We start from the raw sequence: 23,682 nt of genomic DNA on the forward strand, positions 1-23,682 counted from the left end.
ATCTGATGTACGAAGGGCTATATAAAATAAAATTGATTGAATTGATTGATTGGACGTCAGAACTGAGATTACTCACCTCAAATTGTATGAGGAATTCTTCTTCAATGAGTCGAACGCGAGGGATATACTACGGACACCCGACCAGGCCCAGATCCCCGTGATTGGCTTGAAAAGGAAATGTAGGTTTGGCGGAAAGAGATCAGGATGCCTTGTGAGGATCAGATGACGAGTGGCTAATCTGCTCTTACCTTCCGTTCTGCTAGCTAACGTTCAATCGCTGGAAAATAAATGGAACTGAAAGCACGTATGACCTACCAACGGGACATTAAAAACTGTAATATCTCATGTTTCACCGAGTCGTGGCTGAACGACGACATTCAGAACATACAGCTGGCGGGTTATATACTATCGGCAGGACAGAACAGCAGCCTCTGGTAAGACACGGGGCAGGGCCCTATGCATACTTGTAAACAGCAGGTGCACGATATCTAAGGAAGTCTCAGGAGTTTGCTCACCTGAGGTAGAGTATCTCATGATAAGCTGTAGACCACACTATCTACCTAGAGAATTTTCCTCTGTATTTTTAATGCTGTCTACATACCATTACAGACCGAGGCTGGCACTAAAACCGCACTCAATGAGCTGTATTCCGCCATAAGCAAATAGGAAAACGCTCATCCAGAGGCGGCGCTCATAGTGGCCGGGGACTTCAATGCAGGGAAACTTAAATCCGTTTGATCAAATTTTTGTTAATGTTAAAATGTGTAACCAGAGATGGAATAAAATTCTAGACCACCTTTACTCCACACACAGAGAGTACAAAGCTCTTCCTCGCCCTCCATTTGGCAAATCTGACAATAACCTCCTGATTCCTGTTTACAAGCAAAAATTAAAGCAGGAAGCACCAGTGACTGTCTATAAAAAAAAAAGTGGTCAGATGAAACAGATGCTAAACGACAGGACTGTTTTCCTAGCACAGACTGGAATATGTTCCGGGATTCTTCCGATGGCATTGAGGAGTACACCACATCAGTCACTGGCTTCATCAATAAGTGCATCGAGGACATCTTCCCCACAGTGACCGTACGTACATACCCCAATCACAAGCCATGGATTACAGGCAACATTTGCACTGAGCTAAAGGGTAGAGCTGCTGCTTTCAAGGAGCGGGACTCTAGCCCGGAAGCTTATAAGAAATCTCACTATGCCCTCCGACAAACCATCAAACAGACAAAGCTTCAATTCAGGACTAAGATCGAATTGTACTACACCGGCTCCGACGCTCGTCAGATGTGGCAGGGCTTGCAAACTTCTATAGACTACAAAAGGGAAGCACAGCCGAGAGCTGCCCAGTGACACGAGCCTACCAGACGAGCTAAACAACTGATATGCTCGCTTCGAGGCAAGTAACACTGAAACATGCATGAGAGCATCAGCTGTTCCGGACGACAGTGTGATCACGCTTTCCGCAGACGATGTGAGTAAGACCTTTAAAACAGGTCAGACGGATTACCAGGACGTGTACGCTGAGCATGCGTTGACCAACTGGCAAGTGTCTTCACTGACATTTTCAACCTCTCCCTGTCTGAGTCTGTAATACCAACAAGTTTCAGGCAGACCACCATAGTCCCTGTACCGAAGAACACCAAGGCGAAGAACACCAAGGCAACCTGCCTAAATGACTACCAACCCGTAGCACTCACATCTATAGCCATGAAATGCTATGAAAGGCTGGTCATGGCTCACAACAACACCATTATCCCAGAAACACTAGACCCACTCCAATTTGCATACCGCACCAACAGATCCACAGACGATGCAATCTCTATTGCACTCCACACTGCCCTTTCCCACCTGGACAAAAGGAACACCTATGTGAGAATGTTATTCATTGACTACAGCTCAGCATTCAACACCATAGTGCCCTCAAAGCTCATCACTAAGCTAAGGACCCTGGGACTAAACACCTCCCTCTGCAACTGGATCCTGGACATCCTGACGGGCTGCCCCCAGGTGGTAATGGGTAAGACACATCCTCCACGCTGATCTTACACACGGGGGCCCCCAGGGGTGCGTGCTCAGTCCCCTCCTGTACTTCCTGTTCACTCATGACTGCACGGCCAGGCACGACTCCAATACCATCATTAAGTTTGCCAATGACAACAGTGGTAGGCCTGATCACCGACAACAATGAGACAGCCTATAGGGAGGTCAGCCTGTGTGGTGCCAGGAAAACAACCTCTCCCTCAACGTGATCAAGACAAAGGTGATGATTATGGACTATATCACAATCTCCTTCTCCCTTCCAGGCTATTCATCTCTCTCGCTACCCTCCCGCTGTCAGTCTCCTGGCTTGCAGCCTGCTCATATCACTCAGACACCACCCAGACACACACCAACTCCACCAGCCAGCAAAGGAAAAAACACAGAGGCCAAATTAGCAGGCTCACGAAAGAGATTTAGGGGGTATACTGACAGACGAGGCACACACACACACAAGTAGCATAACCTAGACTCTATGGGAATCCAATAGTAGACATGTTAAGAATTTCTCTCTTCCTCTGCTCACTGACATGCAGGGAGACCGTCTTTCCAACTCTGAACAACAGACACTTGATCTCCAAAAAAGTTTAATTCAAAAGGACTTTACAACATAAACAAAACCTCCCATTAGGGGACAACAAAATCTGCACTCAATACAGCCAGTCAGCCACCTCCTGGCACTATCTTTGGGCTAGTGCAGCACAATCCTCTGGTGCAAAGTCCTCTCCTTCGTATCGTCTGAGATCCCTAAAGATTGGAAAGCTGCCGCGGTCATCCCCCTCTTGAAAGGGGGAGACACTCTAGACCCAAACTGCTACAGACCTATATCTATCCTACCCTGCCTTTCTAAAGTCTTCGAAAGCCAAATTAACAAAAACAGATCACCGACCATTTCGAATCCCGCCGTACCTTCTCCGCTATGCAATCTGGTTTCCGAGCGGGTCATGGGTGCACCTCAGCCACGCTCAAGGTCCTAAATGATATAACCACCAACGATAAAAGACAATACTGTGCACCAGTCTTCATCGACCTAGCCAAGGCTTTCGACTCTGTCAATCACTGCATTCTTATCGGCAGACTCAACAGCCTTTGTTTCTCAAATGACTGCCTCGCCTGGTTCACCAACTACTTCTCAGATAGAGTGCAGTGTGTCAAATCGGAGGGCCTGTTGTCCGGACCTCTGGCAGTCTCTATGGGGGTGCCACAAGGTTCAAATCTTTGGCCGACTCTTTTCTCCGTATACATTGATGATGTCACTCTTGCTGCTGGTGATTCTCTGATCCACCTCTACGCAGACGACACCATTCTGTATACATCTCGCCCTTCTTTGGACACTGTTAACAAACCTCCAGACGAGCTTCAATGCCATACAACACTCCTTCCGTGGCCTCCAACTGCTCTTAAATGCAAGTAAAACTAAATGCATGCTCTTCAACCAATCGCTGCCCGCACCCGCCCTAGCATCTAGCATCACTACTCTGGACAGTTCTGACCTAGAATATGTGGACAACTACAAATACCTAGGTGTCTGGTTAGACTGTAAACTCTCCTTCCAGACTCACATAAGCATCTCCAATCCAAAATTAAATCTAGAATCGGCTTCCTATTTCGCAACAAAGCATCCTTCATTCATTCTGCCAAACATACCTTCGTAAAACTGACTATGCTATCGATCCCCGAATTCTGCGATGTCATTTACAAAATAGCCTCCAACACTCTACTCAGCAGATTGGATGTAGTCAATCACAGTGATATTCGTTTTGTCACCAAAGCCCCATACACTACCCACCACTGCGACCTGTATGCTCTCGTTCGCTGGGCCTCACTACATATCCATCACCAAACCCACTGGCTCCATGTCATCTATAAGTCTCTGCTAGGTAAAGCCCCGCCTTATCTCAGCTCACTGGTCACCATAGCAGCACCCTCCCGTATCACGCGCTCCAGCAGGTATATTTCACTGGTCATCCTCAAAGCAAACACGTCCTTTGTCCGCCTTTCCTTCGAGTGCTCTGCTGCCAATGACTGGAACGAATTGTAAAAAATAAATTAAAATACAATTTAAAAAATGTTAATACATTTCTGAAGCTGGAGACATATCTCCCTCTCTAACTTTAAGCATCAGCTGTTAGAGCAGCTTACCGATCATTGCACCTGTACACAGCCCATCTGTAAATAGCCCACCCAACTACCTCATCCCCATAGTTTTTTGTTGTTTTTGCTCCTTTGCACCACAGTATCTCTACTTGCACAGTCATCTTCTGCAGATCTATCACTCCAGTGTTTAATTGCTAAATTTATTTCGCCACTATGGCCTATCTATTGCCTTACCTCCCTAATCTTACTACATTTGCACACACTGTGTATAGATTTTTTGATAGTGTTATTGACTGTACGTTTGTTTATCCCATGTGTAACTGTGTTGTTTGTGTTGCACTGCTTTGCTTTATCTTGGCCAGGTCGCAGTTGTATATGAGAAATTGTTCTCAACTGGCCTACCTGGTTAAATAAAGGCAATATAAAAAATATATTTCTATAAAATGTAAAAGCATAATGCATTTCATATTGATCCTGGCTTTTCGCTACAGTCAAATACAATTGTAACCTTATCTACGAAATAATACACAGTCTTAAAATAGTGCTGTTGATTGAATACATGCACCAGTCTGTTCTAGAGTTAGGCTACAGTCTCCGTTGGATTTGAACTAACTTCCTTAGACAGCCATGTCAGCGATGACATCTTGTGTGATGCTATACCAACTGACAGTTGTCAGTCTGTACCCACTGAAACCATGAGTGTAGCCCCATTATACTGTTCTCTCAGAATAGAGTGCCCTGTGACTGCACTCAAACCATTACTAGAGGATTCCCTGAGGACGTGAGCTACGGAGGGTAAAGTGAAGTTAGTGAGAAGGGAGACAACCAGCACTTGCACTTCTATGCCTGTGAAATGTGGTTGTCCCACCTAGCCATCTTAAGATGAATGCACTAACTGTAAGTCGCTCTTGATAAGAGCATCTGCTAAATGACTAAAAAGTGAAATGTAAACGTGTGTATCGGCGTATCAGTGCATCTGTGTGTGCAGGCACATCCATCTCTGTGTGTCTGTCGGCAGGTCCGCCCGTGTGCGTATGTATGTGGTGTGTGTCTGCGCGCGTGTCCGCCCTTGCTGTCTGTGTCCAACCGACCGCGTGTGTGTGTGTGTGTGTGTGTGTGTGTGTGTGTGTGTGTGTGTGTGTGTGTGTGTGTGTGTGTCCCATACCCAGAACGTCCAGGGAGCTCTGGTGGTTGGAGATGATGACGTAGGGTCCCTCTGTCTGCAGGTGTTCCAAGCCGCTCACGTCGAACCTCAGACCCAGGAAGTACTTAACATGACGAACCAGAGCACGGACCACCCTGGAGACAGGAAAGAACACAGCAATGCTCAATTCAATCTTGAGCTGAAAAACCATGCGTGTTAAAGCGATCTGACTATAAACAAAAACGCCAATGCATCCATGACAGTGTTTCAGAGCATCAAATCTGCACTGTCGGCAATCAGCAACAGAGCAGAATGAATGCTCTCAAACACTGCTACGGTCTCATAACTAAGGCGGTGAGAAAATACTGCTACATACAGACAAATCTTGTATGTTGGACTCAACAAAATGTGCTCAATAAGAAACCTTCATCTAAGGTTAAAGAGGCCGACACGTTAGCTTTAATAAAACAAGTGACACGGGCACTTCTTTGAACTCAATAAGTAACCTAACATACATTTGAAATGTTTTGACTGTTCAAGTACTTGCATACTTGGGGGGGGGGGGGGGGGGGGGTGCACACATCTGCCTGGTGTCAACAGTACAAGCTGGTTGTGTAATGGTGTGGGGAATGTTTTTCAGGCACTGGCGATCATATCACGCTCAAAGTTGTATAAGTCGATCATCTTGCCCATTCTAATGTTCAATGAACAGTAACTGAATGCCCGTCTACCTGCTTTATATTTGAAGCCACAGCCACACTGACTCACTGTCTGTAGGCGCCAACACCATTTGTGAACACGGTGGTGTACCTAATAAACTGGCCTAATAAAACTATTCAGTCAACAAAAAAAACAATTTCCATTTAAGATTCATTTATTGAAACGTAACAATTATATTGTGTAACCATCTTCAAAAAGGCAGTTATCGCAGCAGTGGCGCCTGCTTGTAGAAGCCTGTGAACGTGCAACGGCATAGCCTTGTATTGTTAATTTAGCAGATGTAACGAATGTGAAATGGCTAGCTAGTTAGCGGGTACGCGCTAGTAGCATTTCAATCAGTTACGTCACTTGCTCAGAGACTTAAGTAGTGTTGCCCCTTGCTCTGCAAGGGCCGTGGCCTTTGTGGAGCGATGGGTAACGATGCTTCGTGGGCGACCGTCGTTGATGTGTGCAGAGAGTCCCTGGTTCACGCCCGTGTCGGGGCGAGGGGACGGTTTAAAGTTATACTGTTACATTGATGCTGTTGACCCGGATCACTGGTTGCTGCGGAAAAAGGAGGAGGTTGAAAGGGGGGTGAGTGTAACGGATGTGAAATGGCTAGCTAGTTAGCGGGTACGCGCTAGTAGCATTTCAATCAGTTACGTCACTTACTCTGAGACTTAAGTAGTGTTGCCCCTTGCTCTGCAAGGGCCGTGGCCTTTGTGGAGCGATGGGTAACGCTGCTTCGTGGGTGACTGTTGTTGATGTGTGCAGAGGTTCCCTGGTTCGCGCCCGTGTCGGGGCGAGGGGACGACGTAAAGTTACATCTGTTACACAGACATACCGCTCTTATTTCCTGAGCCCTTTTCACAGTCAAGACACCCATTTTATAGTTATTTTCTATGTTGTAGAACAGAATAAAATCGAACAAAATATTTTCCAAATGAAAAAAAATTGCCGGTGCGAAGTGATGCGTGTCTGGAACAGTTTTTGAAACAGGGCTTAATTTGACGCTTTGAAATACAATTTTTTTCAGGGCTACAAAACAAAAATATCTTATTTTCGATATAGGCCAACAGATGTAGTTTATTCTGTCTGTTCTGTGGAATTTTCTAAGTGGTTTAAACAATTCCACATTGAACACTGCATGGTGATTATTTACAGCCACAGCATCTGTTGGATAACAGAATGATTCTGATTAAAAAACGCTCCGTCTTTATCAAACTACTGTTTTTGCATATTTTCAGCGTGGAACCTGTCAATGTTTAGGGGGAGTTATAGCCTAGGCTAACCAATTCTAAATGGAACAAGCAGTTCGCAAAGTAGCCTAGTGGAAAATAGACCGGATGCAATTATTCAAAAAGTTACAGCTAGTTGTTGGAACACAGTCGCATGTACTCATTAAGCCCACTTCCATCTTTGGATAAAAAAAATAAAAAAAGCTTTGCTGTTTAATGTTTCAACCAATTTATCTGGTTATATTTATACCCATTTTTATACTAAACCAGTCAGATGTTTTATTTATTAAGTTGACAGTTATTTATAAGTAACTTGTGTTGAGGCGACCATCAGATAAGCAAAATGTTCCAGATTTTTTTTGTTACCTTCTCAGATAAGTGATCATGTCATTGGAAACACTTATCTTACTCTTTTTTTTCTTCTAAAGGTTTTTAGGCATGCATTTCTGTAGGCCTAATGGGAGCTTGCGTGCAAACTCTGTGTGTGTGTGTGTGTAGAGGGAGCAGTCACAATGCGAGTGAGTGAGACAGAGGAAATGGAATTTAGGGAGAAGAACTGTGTGATGCTTGCCTTGGCTTCTTTTTTTTGTGGCCCGCAAATGCACATGTACAAATGGAACACTAGAGTCAAAGCAAATTAATATCTTCAAGGCAATTTATCTTCTTCCCAGAACAAGCCACAAAGCGCATTCCACCAAAATAGCTGTACAGAATTATTTTTGATTTAAAAAAAAAAAAAAAAATCTGATTCAAAACGGGTTACAAAGCTATTACTCATGCTTATCCCTACAATAGCGTAGCTAGAACATTGTCTGCTGCGGGCATCACATGTACCATTACATTCAATAAGATGACTAGAATGTTGTCTGCTGTTGGCATGACATTCAAAAAATGTTTAGGCAAGATGTCAAACATTGTCTGCTGTTCTTACCCAACCACAATAAGGGGAAGGAAATGGCTCTCTTTGGGTTAGGCTCTCTCTGTGCCCTGTCAGGAAAGCAATAAAATCGTGGCCGCCAATCCCAAAAATTTCATTTTTATTTATTTATGGAAGATAAAACAGGTGTAAACTTAAATGACTAAAACCAGACAAAGTATGTAGAAAATATACTGGAGCCATTTACATGTTTAAATAAGCTCATCTTTGGAGAACCACCCGAATAAAAACTAGACAGAATCGACATTTCCAAAAACGTCATGACATGGGGCCCTCATTGATTTTGTTTTAACGGTAGAGTCATTCTGATAGAATAAGAACATGGCATACGCCATGGCAAAACGTGTAGAATTGCAGGAAAATAGCTGTAAAAAGTGTCCAGTGTTTTCAGATTCTTATTAAATAGGACCTATAATTAATGTTAAAAAAAGGTAATGAAGTATCAAAATGCAGCTTTTCTGTGTTTATTTATTTATATTCCATTAGCTTTTACAGAAGCAGCAGCTCTTCATGGGGTCCACAAAACAAGACAAGTCACAAAACACTGGTAAACAAGGACAGTCAAATTAAAATGCAACAACGAAAATTATACAAACAATACAACTCAAAAAATTGTGTTAGTGTGTGCACGTGTCCCCTCAGTCCCAGTGTTCCATGAGTTGTTTAAAATCGTGAAAAAAATATTAAAAATACTTATTTTCCAACATAATTTGCAAATAAATTCATTAAAAATCCTACAATGTGATTTTCTGGATTTTTTCTCTTATTTTGTCTGTCATAGTTGAAGTGTACCTGTAGAAAAGGCCCATGGAGTTGGTGGAATAATCCTTTAATTCATGGCCACTTACTCAGCTGGGCCAGAGCGCTTTAATTAGGTCAGGTGGCAATGACCGACAGATCTCATCCACATAAAAGGAGGAAAACGGCATCGCCTGATCTCGCTGCTTTCTCTTCCTTAACTCCGTCTGCTCCAGAAGTTCTGTGCGTCCATGAATCCACGTAAGTCCACCGACTCTGTTACCTTTCATCTGAACTATCTGTTGCGAGCGGGAGAGTGGGCTATCAGTTATTGTTTATAGTTGTTATCGCGGAGCGTGGCTTGGAGCGCACGCTTCAAACATATTGTGTAATGTGAATTGTAAATGATCATATGGATCCTCATAGGCCAATTATGCAATCGATATGTTTAATATGTAATTAAATTAATTCCATGTACACATGAAGACCAATTGAAAGGATGAAATGAGAAATGTCATTGTTTGCTAACTGATCGACTGATATCAAACTAAAGGAGATTATAGATTGAATGACCATTCACTGTTTGTATTTATTTCATGATTTATGTGAAATAGTTAAGAGCCTAAATGACTCACAGGTGATTACTATTGACTTCTTAATTAACTGGATTCATGAATTCCCTAATTATGTTAATAATGAATGATTGTTATGATTTGATCTTTGTGATTGTGAATTTGATTGGATACGTGTTATTTTGTTTCCTTTGTTATGCAGCACAGACTACTCAGTAAATATACCACTTTATGGTTAAAGGAATTCCTGCCTCAGTCTCATCCATTCTTCTGTCACCTGACACGTGACCACCTGTTCACCTTCACTGTCAGTCATCTTACCTGTCCAGCTACCCACATAGATTCCACTAATCTTTCAGTACCTATGATGAAAATTACAGGCCTCATCTACTTAAGTGGGAGAACTTGCACAATTGGTGGCTGACTAAATACTTTTTTTGCCCCACTGTATGGGTGTCTGAGCTAAATGTTATTTGATCACGCAATTGAATTTATCACAGTAATATTTAAAAATAAAAATACAAGAGAAGCAGTCAATCTCTCTTCAAGCCTGGCATGCGTGTTGATGTTAGTTCTGTATGTGCAGTTAAGGGCAAGTCATGGTGCTTTGAGCTCTTTCTTTGCTGCAGCTTACCATATTACCAGACAGTAAATCAAGATGAAACAAGACCAGAGCATGAACTACAACAGTTTTTATAACAGATATACCCTTCCCCATCCTCACAACAACTCTTGTCAATATGACTGGACCAGCCAATGTTATACCTAGGAGTTGAGCTTTCTGTTGGAATGGTGCGGGCGTTTATAGGGCCGTGGTGTCATGAAATTTTGTCTGCCAGTAATTCTAATCCAAATCACTGCCAGTCTCATGGTAATTGACCGTTAATTAACAAACATGTTTAGCATCTCTGGGCTTCCATGCGCCTTCGGAACATCTACATTTCAAAAAGTATAATAAATCCATTTCATATTTCCTACACGTCACAATAAAATCCATTATATATTTAGTTGTGATAGGCCTATAAACTTCGTAGAAATCAAAACGTAAGGGCTGTATGGTGCGACTATACTGAGGATTTGGAAAAAGTTTTTAAAAAAGGCATGCGCTCTGATCCTTGTGCTTGCCACGGAGAGAAAAAGACAATTGCACTGCTGCTCTGCTTGTCAATGGAAGGTGGAATTAAAAATGAAATGAAGAGCCAGAAGGTAGGCTGCTATTTACATTATAACCTGAATGGAGTTGTGTAGACCAACTGTAGGACGGTGAGAAGCGCAGTAACGTTATTGCTAGCCTCAATTAGCTAGCTTCTCTCAGTTTGCTGCAGTCAAGATAGTTACCGTATTTATCATCCCATCCGGTTACATAGTACCTATCAAGAAGTAAGTCTAGCAAGAAGTAACAGTGGTTGCGGTCTTTTCTGCCACTTCCCTCACTCGGATCGAACCGGTTGTCTTTTAGCATTGTTTGAGTTACAACAAAGGTGTAAAAGTTCCAATCTAACTGAACAATCAGGGGTTTGTTTGGACAAGGCTGTAGCAGGCATGGAAACAGGAGCAGGCTGACAGGGGAGGGGGATTTGAGTCTACTCAGGAGGAGAGAGAGAGAGTTAACATAACCCAGTGAGAAGGGTTGACAAGAACACACTACACAGCAGCACGTCATGGTTCACTAACACACCGACAAGTCTGTAAATCTGTTGGCACTTCGCATCATAAGCCACTCCCCTTGAGCAGCTAGGAGACCGGTTAGTTAGAGGCTAGGAGACCGGTTAGTTAGAGGCTAGGAGACCGGTTAGTTAGAGGCTAGGAGACCGGTTAGTTAGAGGCTAGGAGACCGGTTAGTTAGAGGCTAGGAGACCGGTTAGTTAGAGGCTAGGAGACCGGTTAGTTAGAGGCTAGGAGACCGGTTAGTTAGAGGCTAGGAGACCGGTTAGTTAGAGGCTAGGAGACCGGTTAGTTAGAGGCTAGGAGACCGGTTAGTTAGAGGCTAGGAGACCGGTTAGTTAGAGGCTAGGAGACCGGTTAGTTAGAGGCTAGGAGACCGGTTAGTTAGAGGCTAGGAGACCGGTTAGTTAGAGGCTAGGAGACCGGTTAGTTAGAGGCTAGGAGACCGGTTAGTTAGAGGCTAGGAGACCGGTTAGTTAGTTTAAATCTCCTGTTTGTTTTCGTGTGAAAAATTCATGATGGAATCTTGGCGACTGTTGACAGCAGCATTACGATTCCATTTGTTTGGAACGTCAGACGGGGAAAAAAATCAGACAATTCCATCCCTGTTCCGGCTGAGGCTGAAGTGACACTTTAGTTCGCTTCAATGTTTGCTACGTTGCGTGACGGTTCGTACTGAATGACAGTTTTCCACAAAACGGTGCACAATGTTCTTCAACAGCCTTTGAGTTACGTTTAAACCTGTTTGGTGGGTGTGGCAGGGTAAATCCTGATCAAGATGGGTGACCATCTGAAATCGCAACACTCCACAGCACACCATATGGCAGGGATTATCAACTAGATTCAGCCGTGGGTCGATTTTGTTTTCTTGCGTGGGTGGTGGGGGGCCGGAACATAATTACAAATAATTGGTAGACTGCAAATTGACTGCAAGATATCCAAACAGATATAATATTTGACTTAAACTATTTCAAACCTTGCTGACATTTATATATCACGTCTCTCTAATTATGCGTGGGAATACTTGAAATCAGATTTATGGGGTCTATTTCACACCATATGTATTGAATTCAAAATAGAATCATGAATAAGTTGAGAATGTAAACATTTGAGGACGTCAATCCAAAACTAGCAAACCAATACTCATTGTCTACGTCTCCCTCTAAACCCCGCCCTTCAAACAAATAATGCCAAAACTCGCCCTCAAAAAGACTGGCAGTGAAAGCAAAGAAACAGACATCGAAAGCAAAGATACGAGTAGCGTAACCAAAAGGTAGTAGATGCAAGAAAGATCGTAGGCAAAATGTAATCAATAGGATTGGTTGCTGAGAAAGTTGAACTGAAAAACATTTTTGCATTCGTTTTCAAATACACTGCTCAAAAAAATAAAGGGAACACTAAAATAACACATGCTAGATCTGAATGAATTATTCTTATTAAATACTTTTTTCTTTACATAGTTGAATGTGCTGACAACAAATCACACAAATTATCAATGGAAATCAAATTTATCAACACATGGAGGTCTGGATTTGGAGTCACTCAAAATTAAAGTGGAAAACCACACTACAGGCTGATCCAACTTTGATGTAATGTCCTTGCTTTAAGTCAAAATGAGGCTCAGTAGTGTGTGTGGCCTCCACGTGCCTGTATGACCTCCCTACAACGCCTGGGCATGCTCCTGATGAGGTGGCGGATGGTCTCCTGAAGGATCTCCTCCCAGACCTGGACTAAAGCATCCGCCAACTCCTGGACAGTCTGTGGTGCAACGTGGCGTTGGTGGATGGAGCGAGACATGATGTCCCAGATGTACTCAATTGGATTCAGGTCTGGGGAACGGGCGGGCCAGTCCATAGCATCAATGCCTTCCTCTTGCAGGAACTGCTGACACACTCCAGCCACATTAGGTCTAGCATTGTCTTGCATTAGGAGGAACCCAGGGCCAACCGCACCAGCATATGATCTCACAAGGGGTCTGAGGATCTCATCTCGGTACCTAATGGCAGTCAGGCTACCTCTGTGCGGCCCCCCAAAGAAATGCCACCCCACACCATGACTGACCCACCGCCAAACCGGTCATGCTGGAGGATGTTGCAGGCAGCAGAACGTTCTCCACGGCGTCTCCAGACTGTCACATGTGCTCAGTGTGAACCTGGGGCTCTGGCAGTGCTCCTCCTGCTCCTTCTTGCACAAAGGCGCAGGCAGCAGTCCTGCTGCTGGGTTGTTGCCCTCCTACGGCCTCCTCCACATCTCCTGATGTACTGGCCTGTCTCCTGGTAGCGCCTCCATGCTCTGGACACTACGCTGACAGACACAGCAAACCTTTTTGCCACAGCTCGCATTGATGTGCCATCCTGGATGAACTGCACTACCTGAGCCACTTGTGTGGGTTGTAGACTCCGTCTCATGCTACCACTAGAGTGAGAGCACCGCCAGCATTCAAAAGTGACCAAAACATCAGCCAGGAAGCATAGGAACTGAGAAGTGGTCTGTGGTCACCACCTGCAGAATCACTCCTTTATTGGGGGTGTCTTGCTAATTGCCTATAATTTCCACCTTTTGTCTATTCCATTTGCACAACAGCATGTGAAATGTATTGTCAATCAGTGTTGCTTCCTAAGTGGACAGTTTGATTTCACAGAAGTGTGATTGACTTGGAGTTACATTGTGTTGTTTAAGTGTTCCCTTTATTTTTTTGAGCAGTGTGTATATATATATATATATATATTTTAATAATTTGTCATAGAGTTTCGCTCTCACTTTAAAATGATTTCGGGGTTTTGCTTTTGATGTCTTATTTTTGTTTACAACTTTATACATTTTGCTTTCAATTGTTTTTTTTGATTTCAACATCTATTTCACCTGACCTCAAGAATGTTTACATTCTCAACTTTAATTTTCATATTCACAATTGACTTTATTTTGAATTCAATACATATGGCGTAAAATGGACCCCATACAGATTACCCAAACTAAAATCCCGGAGAGGATTTCCTGGTGTCAAAAAAAAAGTTACATCGATGAACTCTTTCTAATATGGCCTTCTCCCCTCTGTGTCACTGTGTCCCTATCGCTTTCTCTTCATCTTGCACACTCACTCTCCGTCTGTCTGTCTCTCACACAACACACACGTTAACGACAGTGAATAGGGTCCCGCGCCGGACACCCTTTCGGGTAAGAGAGAGAACGCTGCCTGGCGCAACATGACACCACTGATCTGCATGCCTGACTGTGAAACAGTGCAGTTATTCCAAGAGCACCGAGTCGGAGCCAGGTCAGTCTGATAACACAGGGCAAGGCACTAAACGAACAAGGACAACAGGCAGCGCAGGCTGGGGGAGACCATCCATTGATTTCTAGGGGACCTTTCTGAAGACATAACCAGTCGGTAACATGACCCCAACCAGGAGGGATATTCAGTTCTATCTGACCCCCACTCCTCTCTGTGTAATTATCCGATAATATAGTCACTTGTGTCCAATAGGCCGTGTCTCTGTCCACAGTACAATACCCAATCCCTCTGGCCCGCTGATGAGTGGACTGAGTTACACATTGATACAGGTGTAGTTTAACTCCACCAAAATGAGTATTAGGCAGAAGTTGACCCGGTAAGAAGAGAGGTGTACAATGTACATTTCTTGTGTAGTGAATGCCAGGTGGGATTTTCCTCAATTAAATAGCCAGTTGGAACTTGGCAACCATCCTAAACACTGTAAAGTGATTTAATTATCGATTCCAACATGGAAGTGGTATTGGTTTAATTTAGACTAAAATCATTAGCCTTCCACATAAATGACATTAGCCTTCCACATAAATGACATTAGCCTTCCACATAAATTGCCTGAATGGCAATTTCATAGATATGTCTAATATGTGGGGCTATCCTAAAGAATCCAACCTTACGGTCACTGGAAGTACATCTTCCCTGTAAGGTCAGAATGACAGGCTGCAATGATCAGGACACCGCGGAGCCAGTGTGAGATATGGGTCAGAAAACGTACCTCAAGCCAGGGATGGGAAATAACGCTTTACTCTTACTTATCCCATATGATACATCGAAGATTTCATTTTTTTTATTCAAAACTGCCGTTTTAACAGTATACTACTAGACTAGCTAAAGAAACCCCTTGGAATCGACTAGAGTTCCAGTAGTTAACCACCCAAACGCTAGGTATCACATTCTCATGGAATCCAATGGGATGCTATAGCATCAGCTAGCCTAGCATGCTGACAAACACAGCAGTTTAATACAATTTTGTAGTATTCCAATCTTCTCGATTCATCGCTCAGGAATAATGAATACAGCGACATATTCCATTCCTGGTTTGAGGTACATTTTCCAAGCCATATATCGCGCCCCGCTGTACACATTCTGGCATAGAAACATTCCTACAAATACCGAAACATGTCGATGTCTTCAATTGTGTAGGCAACACCATGTACATTTACATTGGAAAACCCTAAACGTCCCTTGTCTGTCATGAATGTTGAATAAAATTATATTTTGACTTGCTCTGCCAAATGTCAGCTTTTGAGACAAAATATCCACTGGAAAAAAGTATTAAACTGACATGGGTCTGTGTGAGTGGCAATCAATAAGTGTTTGTTCACAAGACTGAAGTACATAAACACTAAAAAGGAGTTTACATGGTTTTATGCATGTGCCAGGTGATAAAAAAAAAAAAAGTTTGGTAAACATTTGGTCTCAAATTTCGAGCAGCTGAATGACAACTGGTAGAGTAAATTTAATAAAATTATATTCAAACATACTGGCTTGTCGGGAAAATGTCCACAAAAGTGCAGTGGTTTCTTTGATTGTATACCAATAATTGGTATCAAACACAAAATTCTTATTAGACTAGGCAATGTTCCGAATAGCGAGAAGAAACTAACGAAAGTCGGATTATTATGGCTAGTATGGGTCATGACTAAACTGAAAGTTATTCAGTTGACATTAAACCAACTGATGAAACCAAACATCCTCTTTTCTTGGTCCTGTTTAGACTTGAAACATTGACACAATCTATGCAACAATAAAAATGCATAGATTAAAGTGGCATTTTCTGCAATCTATTGTTGGTTTACATCTATGCAAAAAAAGAAAAACACGCCTGTTGGATATGTTGTTCCAAACCGGTTGACAGTGACAAATGTCGGGCCCAGAGGGCATGTCCGGATGCGAGGTGAAGCTAACGTTAGCAAGCTAACTAGTATTAGCCGCCTGGTTCAGAAAGTCCCAAACATCTGGCAATGCTTTTGAAGCTAGCTAGCTAAATGTGCTTTCTTTCCAACCGCTGGATAACTACCTCACATTTCGTTATAAAAATGTTACAACCAACCGGTGAAAAACATCAGCAAAATGGCTTATGATAAATTAGGGTAAAGCCACAGATTGATGTTATGTTTGTAACATTTCAAGATTTGGCAAGCTAGCCATCTTCCATTCAAATGAACAAACGAAACGTTCGCTAGCAAAGCATCGCTCGCACTGTTGTGCAACCGGGAACTTACCTCATGTTTTCAACGTCCCTGCCTCCGCTTTTCAGAATACTAAGCGGAATCGCAATCGCACCCAAAACCATCATATAAGCCACGTAGAAACACTTTTTGAAATAAAAAACAAAGGTGCTGCTAGTCCATAGCAGAAGTGGGACCAGCAGCATTAGGAATACCCAGAGCGCATCCATACTGATTCCTGCGAGGATATTGGCAGCAAAAGCTGACGTTACTGTAGCTAGTGAGCAAGCGTAAGCGGCACTGTGGCACCGGCTGACATTTGAACTTCCAAGGCCAACACCGGTGGTGCACAACTCGTTCTCTGGGTTAAAATAACGCGACCGTGAACGACATATGACAACACTTTTCAGTCGACGATGGTGCAGGCAGCCTCATATAGTGGTTCCGATATGAAATTCAATGGTTTCCGGTGGCACAAGCATTTAAGTTCCTCTGCAGAGATGGGCAGTATAAAGCCCCACAGTGGAGTTGTAATAATACCCATAAAACCTAGCGGGCAATTAGGGAAATGGTTCCAATCGTTTTTCTTCCATTAATTTTTCACATAGGGAATTTTAGAAACACTTAAAATAAGGGCTGTGTTTCGTGTAAACTTCCCGAGGCATTTTGATAACCATGTAAGTCTCTCTCAGACAATGTGACTTTTATCAATCTATTCAGCTCTATTTACTCTCAGATTCAAAAATGCTAATTAGCATCAAAGTAGACATCATGCAAGACTACAAATCCCTGCAAGCTCCAGCACATCATCTCTATCTGACGCTTTTGATAACATGTATTGTGTCAATTTAAAACTTGCACAAGACAGTTCACAGAATTGTCAATAAATGTTTTAAACAATTTATTCATTACTAAATTTAGTTAATGTTAGATAGTTAATGCAGAGATTCTTACCTTTACCTTGATTCGGCAGTCTCGTCCAGATATAATGGTATTAGTAGTTCTTTACGATTAGCAGCTAATGATTAGCAGCCACATTAGCAGCTAATTTGCATTTCATTTGGGGAGGGTGGTAAATACAGGTGAATATATTGATAAAACTTACCTTGTCCTAGAGAGATTTACACGCTTATCAAAACGTCATGCCAGGGATAGCCAACACGAAACACAGCCTTATTTGAAGTCTTTCTAATATCCCATATGGGAAAAAATGAATGGTGGAAAAACACCGTACACCTGGCAACCGTGTCAGCGTACATTGCGCCCGGCCCGCCACAGGAGTCACGAGTGCAATGGGACAAGATCATTGCTGCCAGCCAAACATTGCTCCCCTAAACCCGGACGACGCTGGGTCAATTGTGTGGCACTCCATGGGTCTCCCAGTCGCGGATGGCTGCGACAGAGCCTGGACTCGGACCAGGATCTCTAGTGGCACAGCTAGCACTGGGTCACTTGGGAGGCCAGTGACCATTGATTCTTAAGTATATTTTAGCAATTCCATTTACTTTTGATACTTAAGTATATTTAATACCAAATACTTTTAGACTTTTACTCAAGTACTCAAATACTGTAATAATGGTTCCCTGAGGTAAGGGGAGATAGAAGAGGAAGATTTGTACTGTGACTAATCTTTTCTGTTAAAACATTTTTTTATTATGTAATGTCATTAAATTTAAAATAACATTACAGGTTCGAGGTAGCCTGCAGTCATTGCATTCAGCTAATGACTTAGGCTGCTGATCTCACTCTCTAAAGATTTGGTAAATAAAGATTTGGTTAATTCTGTGTTTATTAGGCATGTGTTTCCAAAACAAAGCAGCTACCAACAATTTCTGATTTGATTACAAATATATTTCCAAAGCAAAACATAGCGGCACATTGAAAAATGCATTATTGCTGTTGATGCCTGGGGCCCAACTCAGGTTCAAACTCAAGTTATTTGTGATCATCTTAACATCTTCATAAGATATTTGTTGGGCTGTGCAGCATCTTATTCTCTCTCCCTTTCCTGTTCTCTCTCTCGTGGCTAGTGGTGACTGTTTAACAGTCTGATGGCCTGGAGATAGAAGCTGTTTCTCAGTCTCTCGGTCCCTGCTTTGATGCACCTAGATGGTAGCGGGGTGAACAGGCTGTGGCTCGGGTGGCTGAGGTCCTTGATGATCTTCTTGGCCTTCCTGTGACACCAGTGCTGTAGATGTCCTGGAGGGCAGGCAGTGTGCCCCTGGTGATGCGTTGGGCTGACTGCACCACTCCCTGAAGAGCCCTGCGGTTGCGGACGGTGCAATTTACATACCAGGCGGTGATACAGCCTAAAGCCGAATTTCTTCAGCCTCCTGAGGTTGAAGAGGCACTATTGCGCCTTCTTCACCACGCTGTCTGTGTGAAGGGACCATTTCAGGTTGTTGGTGATGTGCAAGCAGAGGAACGTGAAGCTTTTGACTCTCTCCACCGGGGCCCTGTCGATATGGATGGGAGCGTGCTCTCTCTGCTGTCTTCTGTAGTCCAGGAGATATATACAGTGCATTTGGAAAGTTTTCAGACCCCTTGATTTTTTCCACATGTTATTACATTACAGCCTTACTCTAAAATGGATTAAATTATTTTCCCTCTCATAAATCTAAACACAATACCCCATAATGACAAAGCGAAAACAGGTTTTTATACATTTTTGCTAATTTATTACAAGTAAAAACAGAAAAAAATGATTTACATAAGTTTTCAGACCCTTTGCTATGAGACTCGAAATTGAGCTCAGGTGCATCCTGTTTCCATTGATCATCCTTGAGATGTTTCTACAGCTTGATTTGGAGTCCATCTGTGGTAAATTCAATTGATTGGACATGATTTGGAAAGGCACACCTGTCTATATAAGGTCCCACAGTTGACAGTGCATGTCAGAGCTAAAACCAAGCTATGAGGTATAGTCCGTAGAGCTCCAAGACAGGATACCAAAACATTTATGCAGCATTGAAGGTCCCCAGGAACACCGTGGCCTCCATCATTCATAAATGGAAGAAGTTTGGAACCACCAAGACTCTTCCTAGAGCTGGCCGCCTCGCCAAACTGAGCAATCGGGGGGAAAGGGCCTTGACCAGGGAGGTGACCAAGAACCCAATGGTCACTCTGACAGAGCTCCAGAGTTCCTCTGTGGAGATGGGAGAACCTTCCAGAAGGACAACTATCTCTGCAGCACTCCACCAATCAGGCCTTTATGGTAAAGTGGCCAGACGGAAGCCACTCCTCAGTAAAAGGCACATTACAGCCCACTTGGAGTTTGCAAAAAGGCACCTAAAGGACTCTCAGACCATGAGAAACTAGATTCTCTGGTCTGATGAAACCAAGATTGAACTCTTTGGCCTGAATGCCAAGAATCACGTCTGGAGGAAACCTGGCACCATCCCTACGGTGACGCATAGTGGTGGCAGCATCATGCTGTGGAGAGTTTCTTTCAGCAGCAGGGACTGGGAGACTAGTCAGGATCGAGGGAAAGATGAACTGAGCAAAGTACAGAGTTCCTTGATGAAAACCTGCTCCAGAGCGCCCAGGAACTCTGACTAGGGCGAAAGATCACCTTCCAATAGGACAACGACTCTAAGCACACAGCCAAGACAACTCAGGATTGGCTTTGGGACAAGTCTCTGAATGTCCTTGACTGGCACAGCCAGAGCCCGGACTTGAACCCGATCGAACATCTCTGGAGAGACCTGAAAATCGCTGTGTAGCGATGCTCCCCATCCAACCTGACAGAGCTTGAGAGGATCTGTAGAGAAGAATGGGAGAAGCTCCGTACATACAGGTGTGCCAAGCTTGTAGAAGACTCAAGGCTGTAATCGCTGCCAAAGGTGCTAAAACAAACTACTGAGTAAAGGGTCTGAATACTTATGTGATATTACATTTTTTATACATTTGCCAACATTTCTAAAAATCTGGTTTTGCTTTGTCATTATGGGGTATTGTGTGTAGATTGATGAAGGAAAAAATACTAATAATCCATTTTAGAATAAGACTGTAATTTATCAAAATGTGGAGAGTCAAAGGGTCTGAATACTTTCCAAATGCACTGTATATTCAATATATGAAGTAAACAATGCATTAGACATTCATACAATGTTATGCATTTCCTCTCATACAGAAACATCTACTTTGATTTCGATCATGTTTGACTCACACATTTAGGACTGAGCTGAGGACACTCTGAAATGCATGTTGGTGGACTCCCTACCAGCACTCAATACATTCAGCGAGATGGACCTGACGGTTTGAGGTCTTCAGTACAAAGAGGTAAGCAAAAAAAATGTGTATTGTTTATTTCGCTTGTACAATAAAATCCTTGTCAACTGTGGTCTAAGCTTAACCAGATTTCATCATTTCTGACCGTGAAGAGACATATCACGTTTATCCCTCTTATAAATCAAGTCGTTCAGGAGTCAATATGTCAGATTTAGACTACATATATAACGGGATTAGTTGTGATAATCTAGGAGTGTAATCCAGCCATGCCCGGCGCCTCAGGTCTCAGACCGGTGTATCTGCTGTGTGTTAACTAGAAGCTTTGAACCGGTGCCAGATAATTAATCCCTGAGTGACTACCACTACTACTGTTCTACTCAATCAAAACCTGTAGTTTTTGACTGAAGGTTTTGATCGAGTGGCGCAGCGGTCTAATGCACTGCATCTCAGTGCTTGAGGTGTCCCTACAGACACCGTGGTTTGAATCCAGGCTGTATCACAACCGACCGTGATTGGGAGTCCCATAGGGCGGTGCACAATTGGCCCAGCGTCGTCCGGGTTTGGCCGTCATTGTAAATAAGAATTTGTTCTTAACTGACTTGCCTAGTTAAATAAACTAGAAAAATAAAATAAAAAAAGGGCAAAACAGCATTGAAACACAGCATTGATTCATTATGATTGTCTTTCACTGTCATTATTTACACAGTCAACATTGTATTGTTTTTATAAAATCAGTAGGTGCAGTAATCTGATGTAAATAGTTGCAGTGATATGATTGGAAGAAACCTCACAGGAAGTAAATGGCTGATTTATATTTAGGGATACTATACTACCTGCCGCCCCACTGTATCGTGGGGCAGGAGGTAGCCTAGTGGTTAGAGCATTGTGCCAGTAACCGAAAGGTTGCCAAATCGAATCCCTGAGCTGACAAAGTAAAAATCTGTCGTTCTTCCCCTGAACGAGGCAGTTAACCAACTGTTCCTAGGCCGTCGTTGTAAATAGGAATTTGTTCTTAACTGACTTGCCTAGTTAAATAAAGCCTTTTCTCTTCTCCTCATATAAAAAAGGAGGGGGTGTCTATTTATACCGGCGGTCTAAAAGCTGCGATTTGAGATTTGTAACTTCCCCTTTTAAAATAGCGCTCACATGAATCGCTACAACAGTGCTGTAACGGACGAGGGTTGGTCGATGGAGTCGGAATGTGTAGCAGCGTAGCATATAAGAAAGCTACTATATTTGGAAAACGGGGTATCTAACGTTATACATTATTTGTTGAAACAGGAGTAGGACAGGGTTTTTCTGCTGTCCTAATCCATGGCGCCTCGGCAGCTGAAAACGTGTGGCCAGAATGTCGTTCTGCATGATCTGAACGAAATATCGCTGCACTTTGTATTTTTCCCCAAGGATGGGTGAAAGCTTTGGATCGGTTTTTATTTTCTGCAAAAATAATGGCGTTCTTGTTAAATAGGATGATGAAACGATGTCCTCTGTCTCGCTGACCTGACTCATCGCCGTCGCTCTGGACTGTTTATGATTTTGTTTTTAGTTTTCACAAAAGATCTTTGCCCCTCATGCAAATATCGCACGACAAATGCGAATAATACTGAATGCTATTGGGTTGAACGAGTGATGTTAGTTTATTGTGCTCAGACGGGAAATGCTGGTCTCAAGGATGTGACTCGACGGGAATACGGTTCAGTGATTTGCCATTCCAGCCCGAGCGCGTCCTAATCGCTCATGATGCACAGAGGTTTACGGAGACTCGTGCACCTGGTGCTGTTTTGCCCTCTGTCGAAGGGGCTGCAGGTGGGACAAGTACCTGTGATTTGCCTGCGTTTTTGTGCCTTAGGCCATCAGATAATTACCCATTAAGAACTCTCTCTGTATAATTAGGTAGGCCTAATAACACCATAAACCAGTGTGTGCATTTTATTTTGGCTGAACAAAGGTGAAAACAGGTTATTTGCCTTGTGGACAATGAGGTGCTGTTGAATATCAACGTGGAAAGATTTGAGCGATATAAATCTGTGGTATTCATTTTGGAGATGGATGCACAAGCCTCCGTTTTTGGCTGCGGTCATGGGTCAGAAACTGAATGGTGGCTTGGCAAGTTGCATGAAAATCGAGACAAGTTACTTCCCCCAGAGCATATGGCTGCACATAGGCCTACTTCACTTATGTATCAAAAGTTATTGTTCATATGTCATATTCATATGACAATCAACCTGTTTGAGAAGTAAAAGAATGGTGCCAGGAATGGCAAGGCTAGTTTCAAGTTTCACGTTTTTAATGTCACATGCACAAGTACAGTGAAATGCCTTTCTTGAAAGCTCTAAACCACAGGTGTCAAACTCATTCCACGGAGGGCCGAGTGTCTGCGGGTTTTCGCTCCTCCCTTGTACTTGATTGATGAATTAACATCACTAATTAGTTAGGAACTCCCCACACCTGGTTGTCTAGGGCTTTATTGAAAGGAAAAACCAAAAACCTGCAGACACTAGGCCCTCCGTGGAATGAGTTTGACACCCCTGCTCTAAACCCAACAGTGCAGTGATCTTTAACGCTGTAATACTAAAAATAACAAGGTAGAACAAAAACACGAGAAAAATCAAATGTATTTATATAGCCCTTAGATCAGCTGATATCTCAAAGTGCTGTACAGAAACCCAGCCTAAAACCCCAAACAGAAAGCAATGCAGGTGTAGAAGCATGGTGGCTAGGAAAAACTCCCTAGAAAGGCTAAAACCAAGAGAGGAACCAGGCTATGAGGGGTGGCCAGTCCTCTTCTGGCTGTGCCGGATGGAGATTATAACAGAACATGGCCAAGATGTTCATAAATGACCAGCATGGTCAAATAATAAT

General features: G+C 43.0%; 2 protein-coding genes across 2 annotated transcripts in view; one reads left to right on the forward strand and one right to left on the reverse strand.

Moving 5' to 3' along the window:
- The window catches only part of LOC129863718 (1-acyl-sn-glycerol-3-phosphate acyltransferase alpha-like), a 32,429-nt gene extending 15,317 nt beyond the window's left edge, over nt 1-17,112 (reverse strand). Inside the window, exons 1-2 of the mRNA XM_055935913.1 lie at nt 16,645-17,112; nt 5,306-5,439 (exon numbers count right to left, since the gene is read on the reverse strand). Of these exons, the coding sequence (XP_055791888.1) occupies nt 5,306-5,439; nt 16,645-16,820 (310 nt within the window). The 5' untranslated portion in view covers nt 16,821-17,112. The remainder of the gene's footprint in view (nt 1-5,305; nt 5,440-16,644) is intronic.
- A 4,826-nt stretch (nt 17,113-21,938) lies between these two features.
- LOC129863719 (divergent protein kinase domain 1B-like) overlaps nt 21,939-23,682 on the forward strand; it is a 30,423-nt gene continuing 28,679 nt past the window's right edge. The window contains exon 1 of the mRNA XM_055935914.1: nt 21,939-22,626. Within this exon, the coding sequence (XP_055791889.1) occupies nt 22,558-22,626 (69 nt within the window). The 5' untranslated portion in view covers nt 21,939-22,557. The remainder of the gene's footprint in view (nt 22,627-23,682) is intronic.

The sequence above is a fragment of the Salvelinus fontinalis genome, chromosome 10 (genome assembly GCF_029448725.1).
Source record: "Salvelinus fontinalis isolate EN_2023a chromosome 10, ASM2944872v1, whole genome shotgun sequence".
Taxonomy (NCBI): Eukaryota; Metazoa; Chordata; class Actinopteri; order Salmoniformes; family Salmonidae; genus Salvelinus; species Salvelinus fontinalis.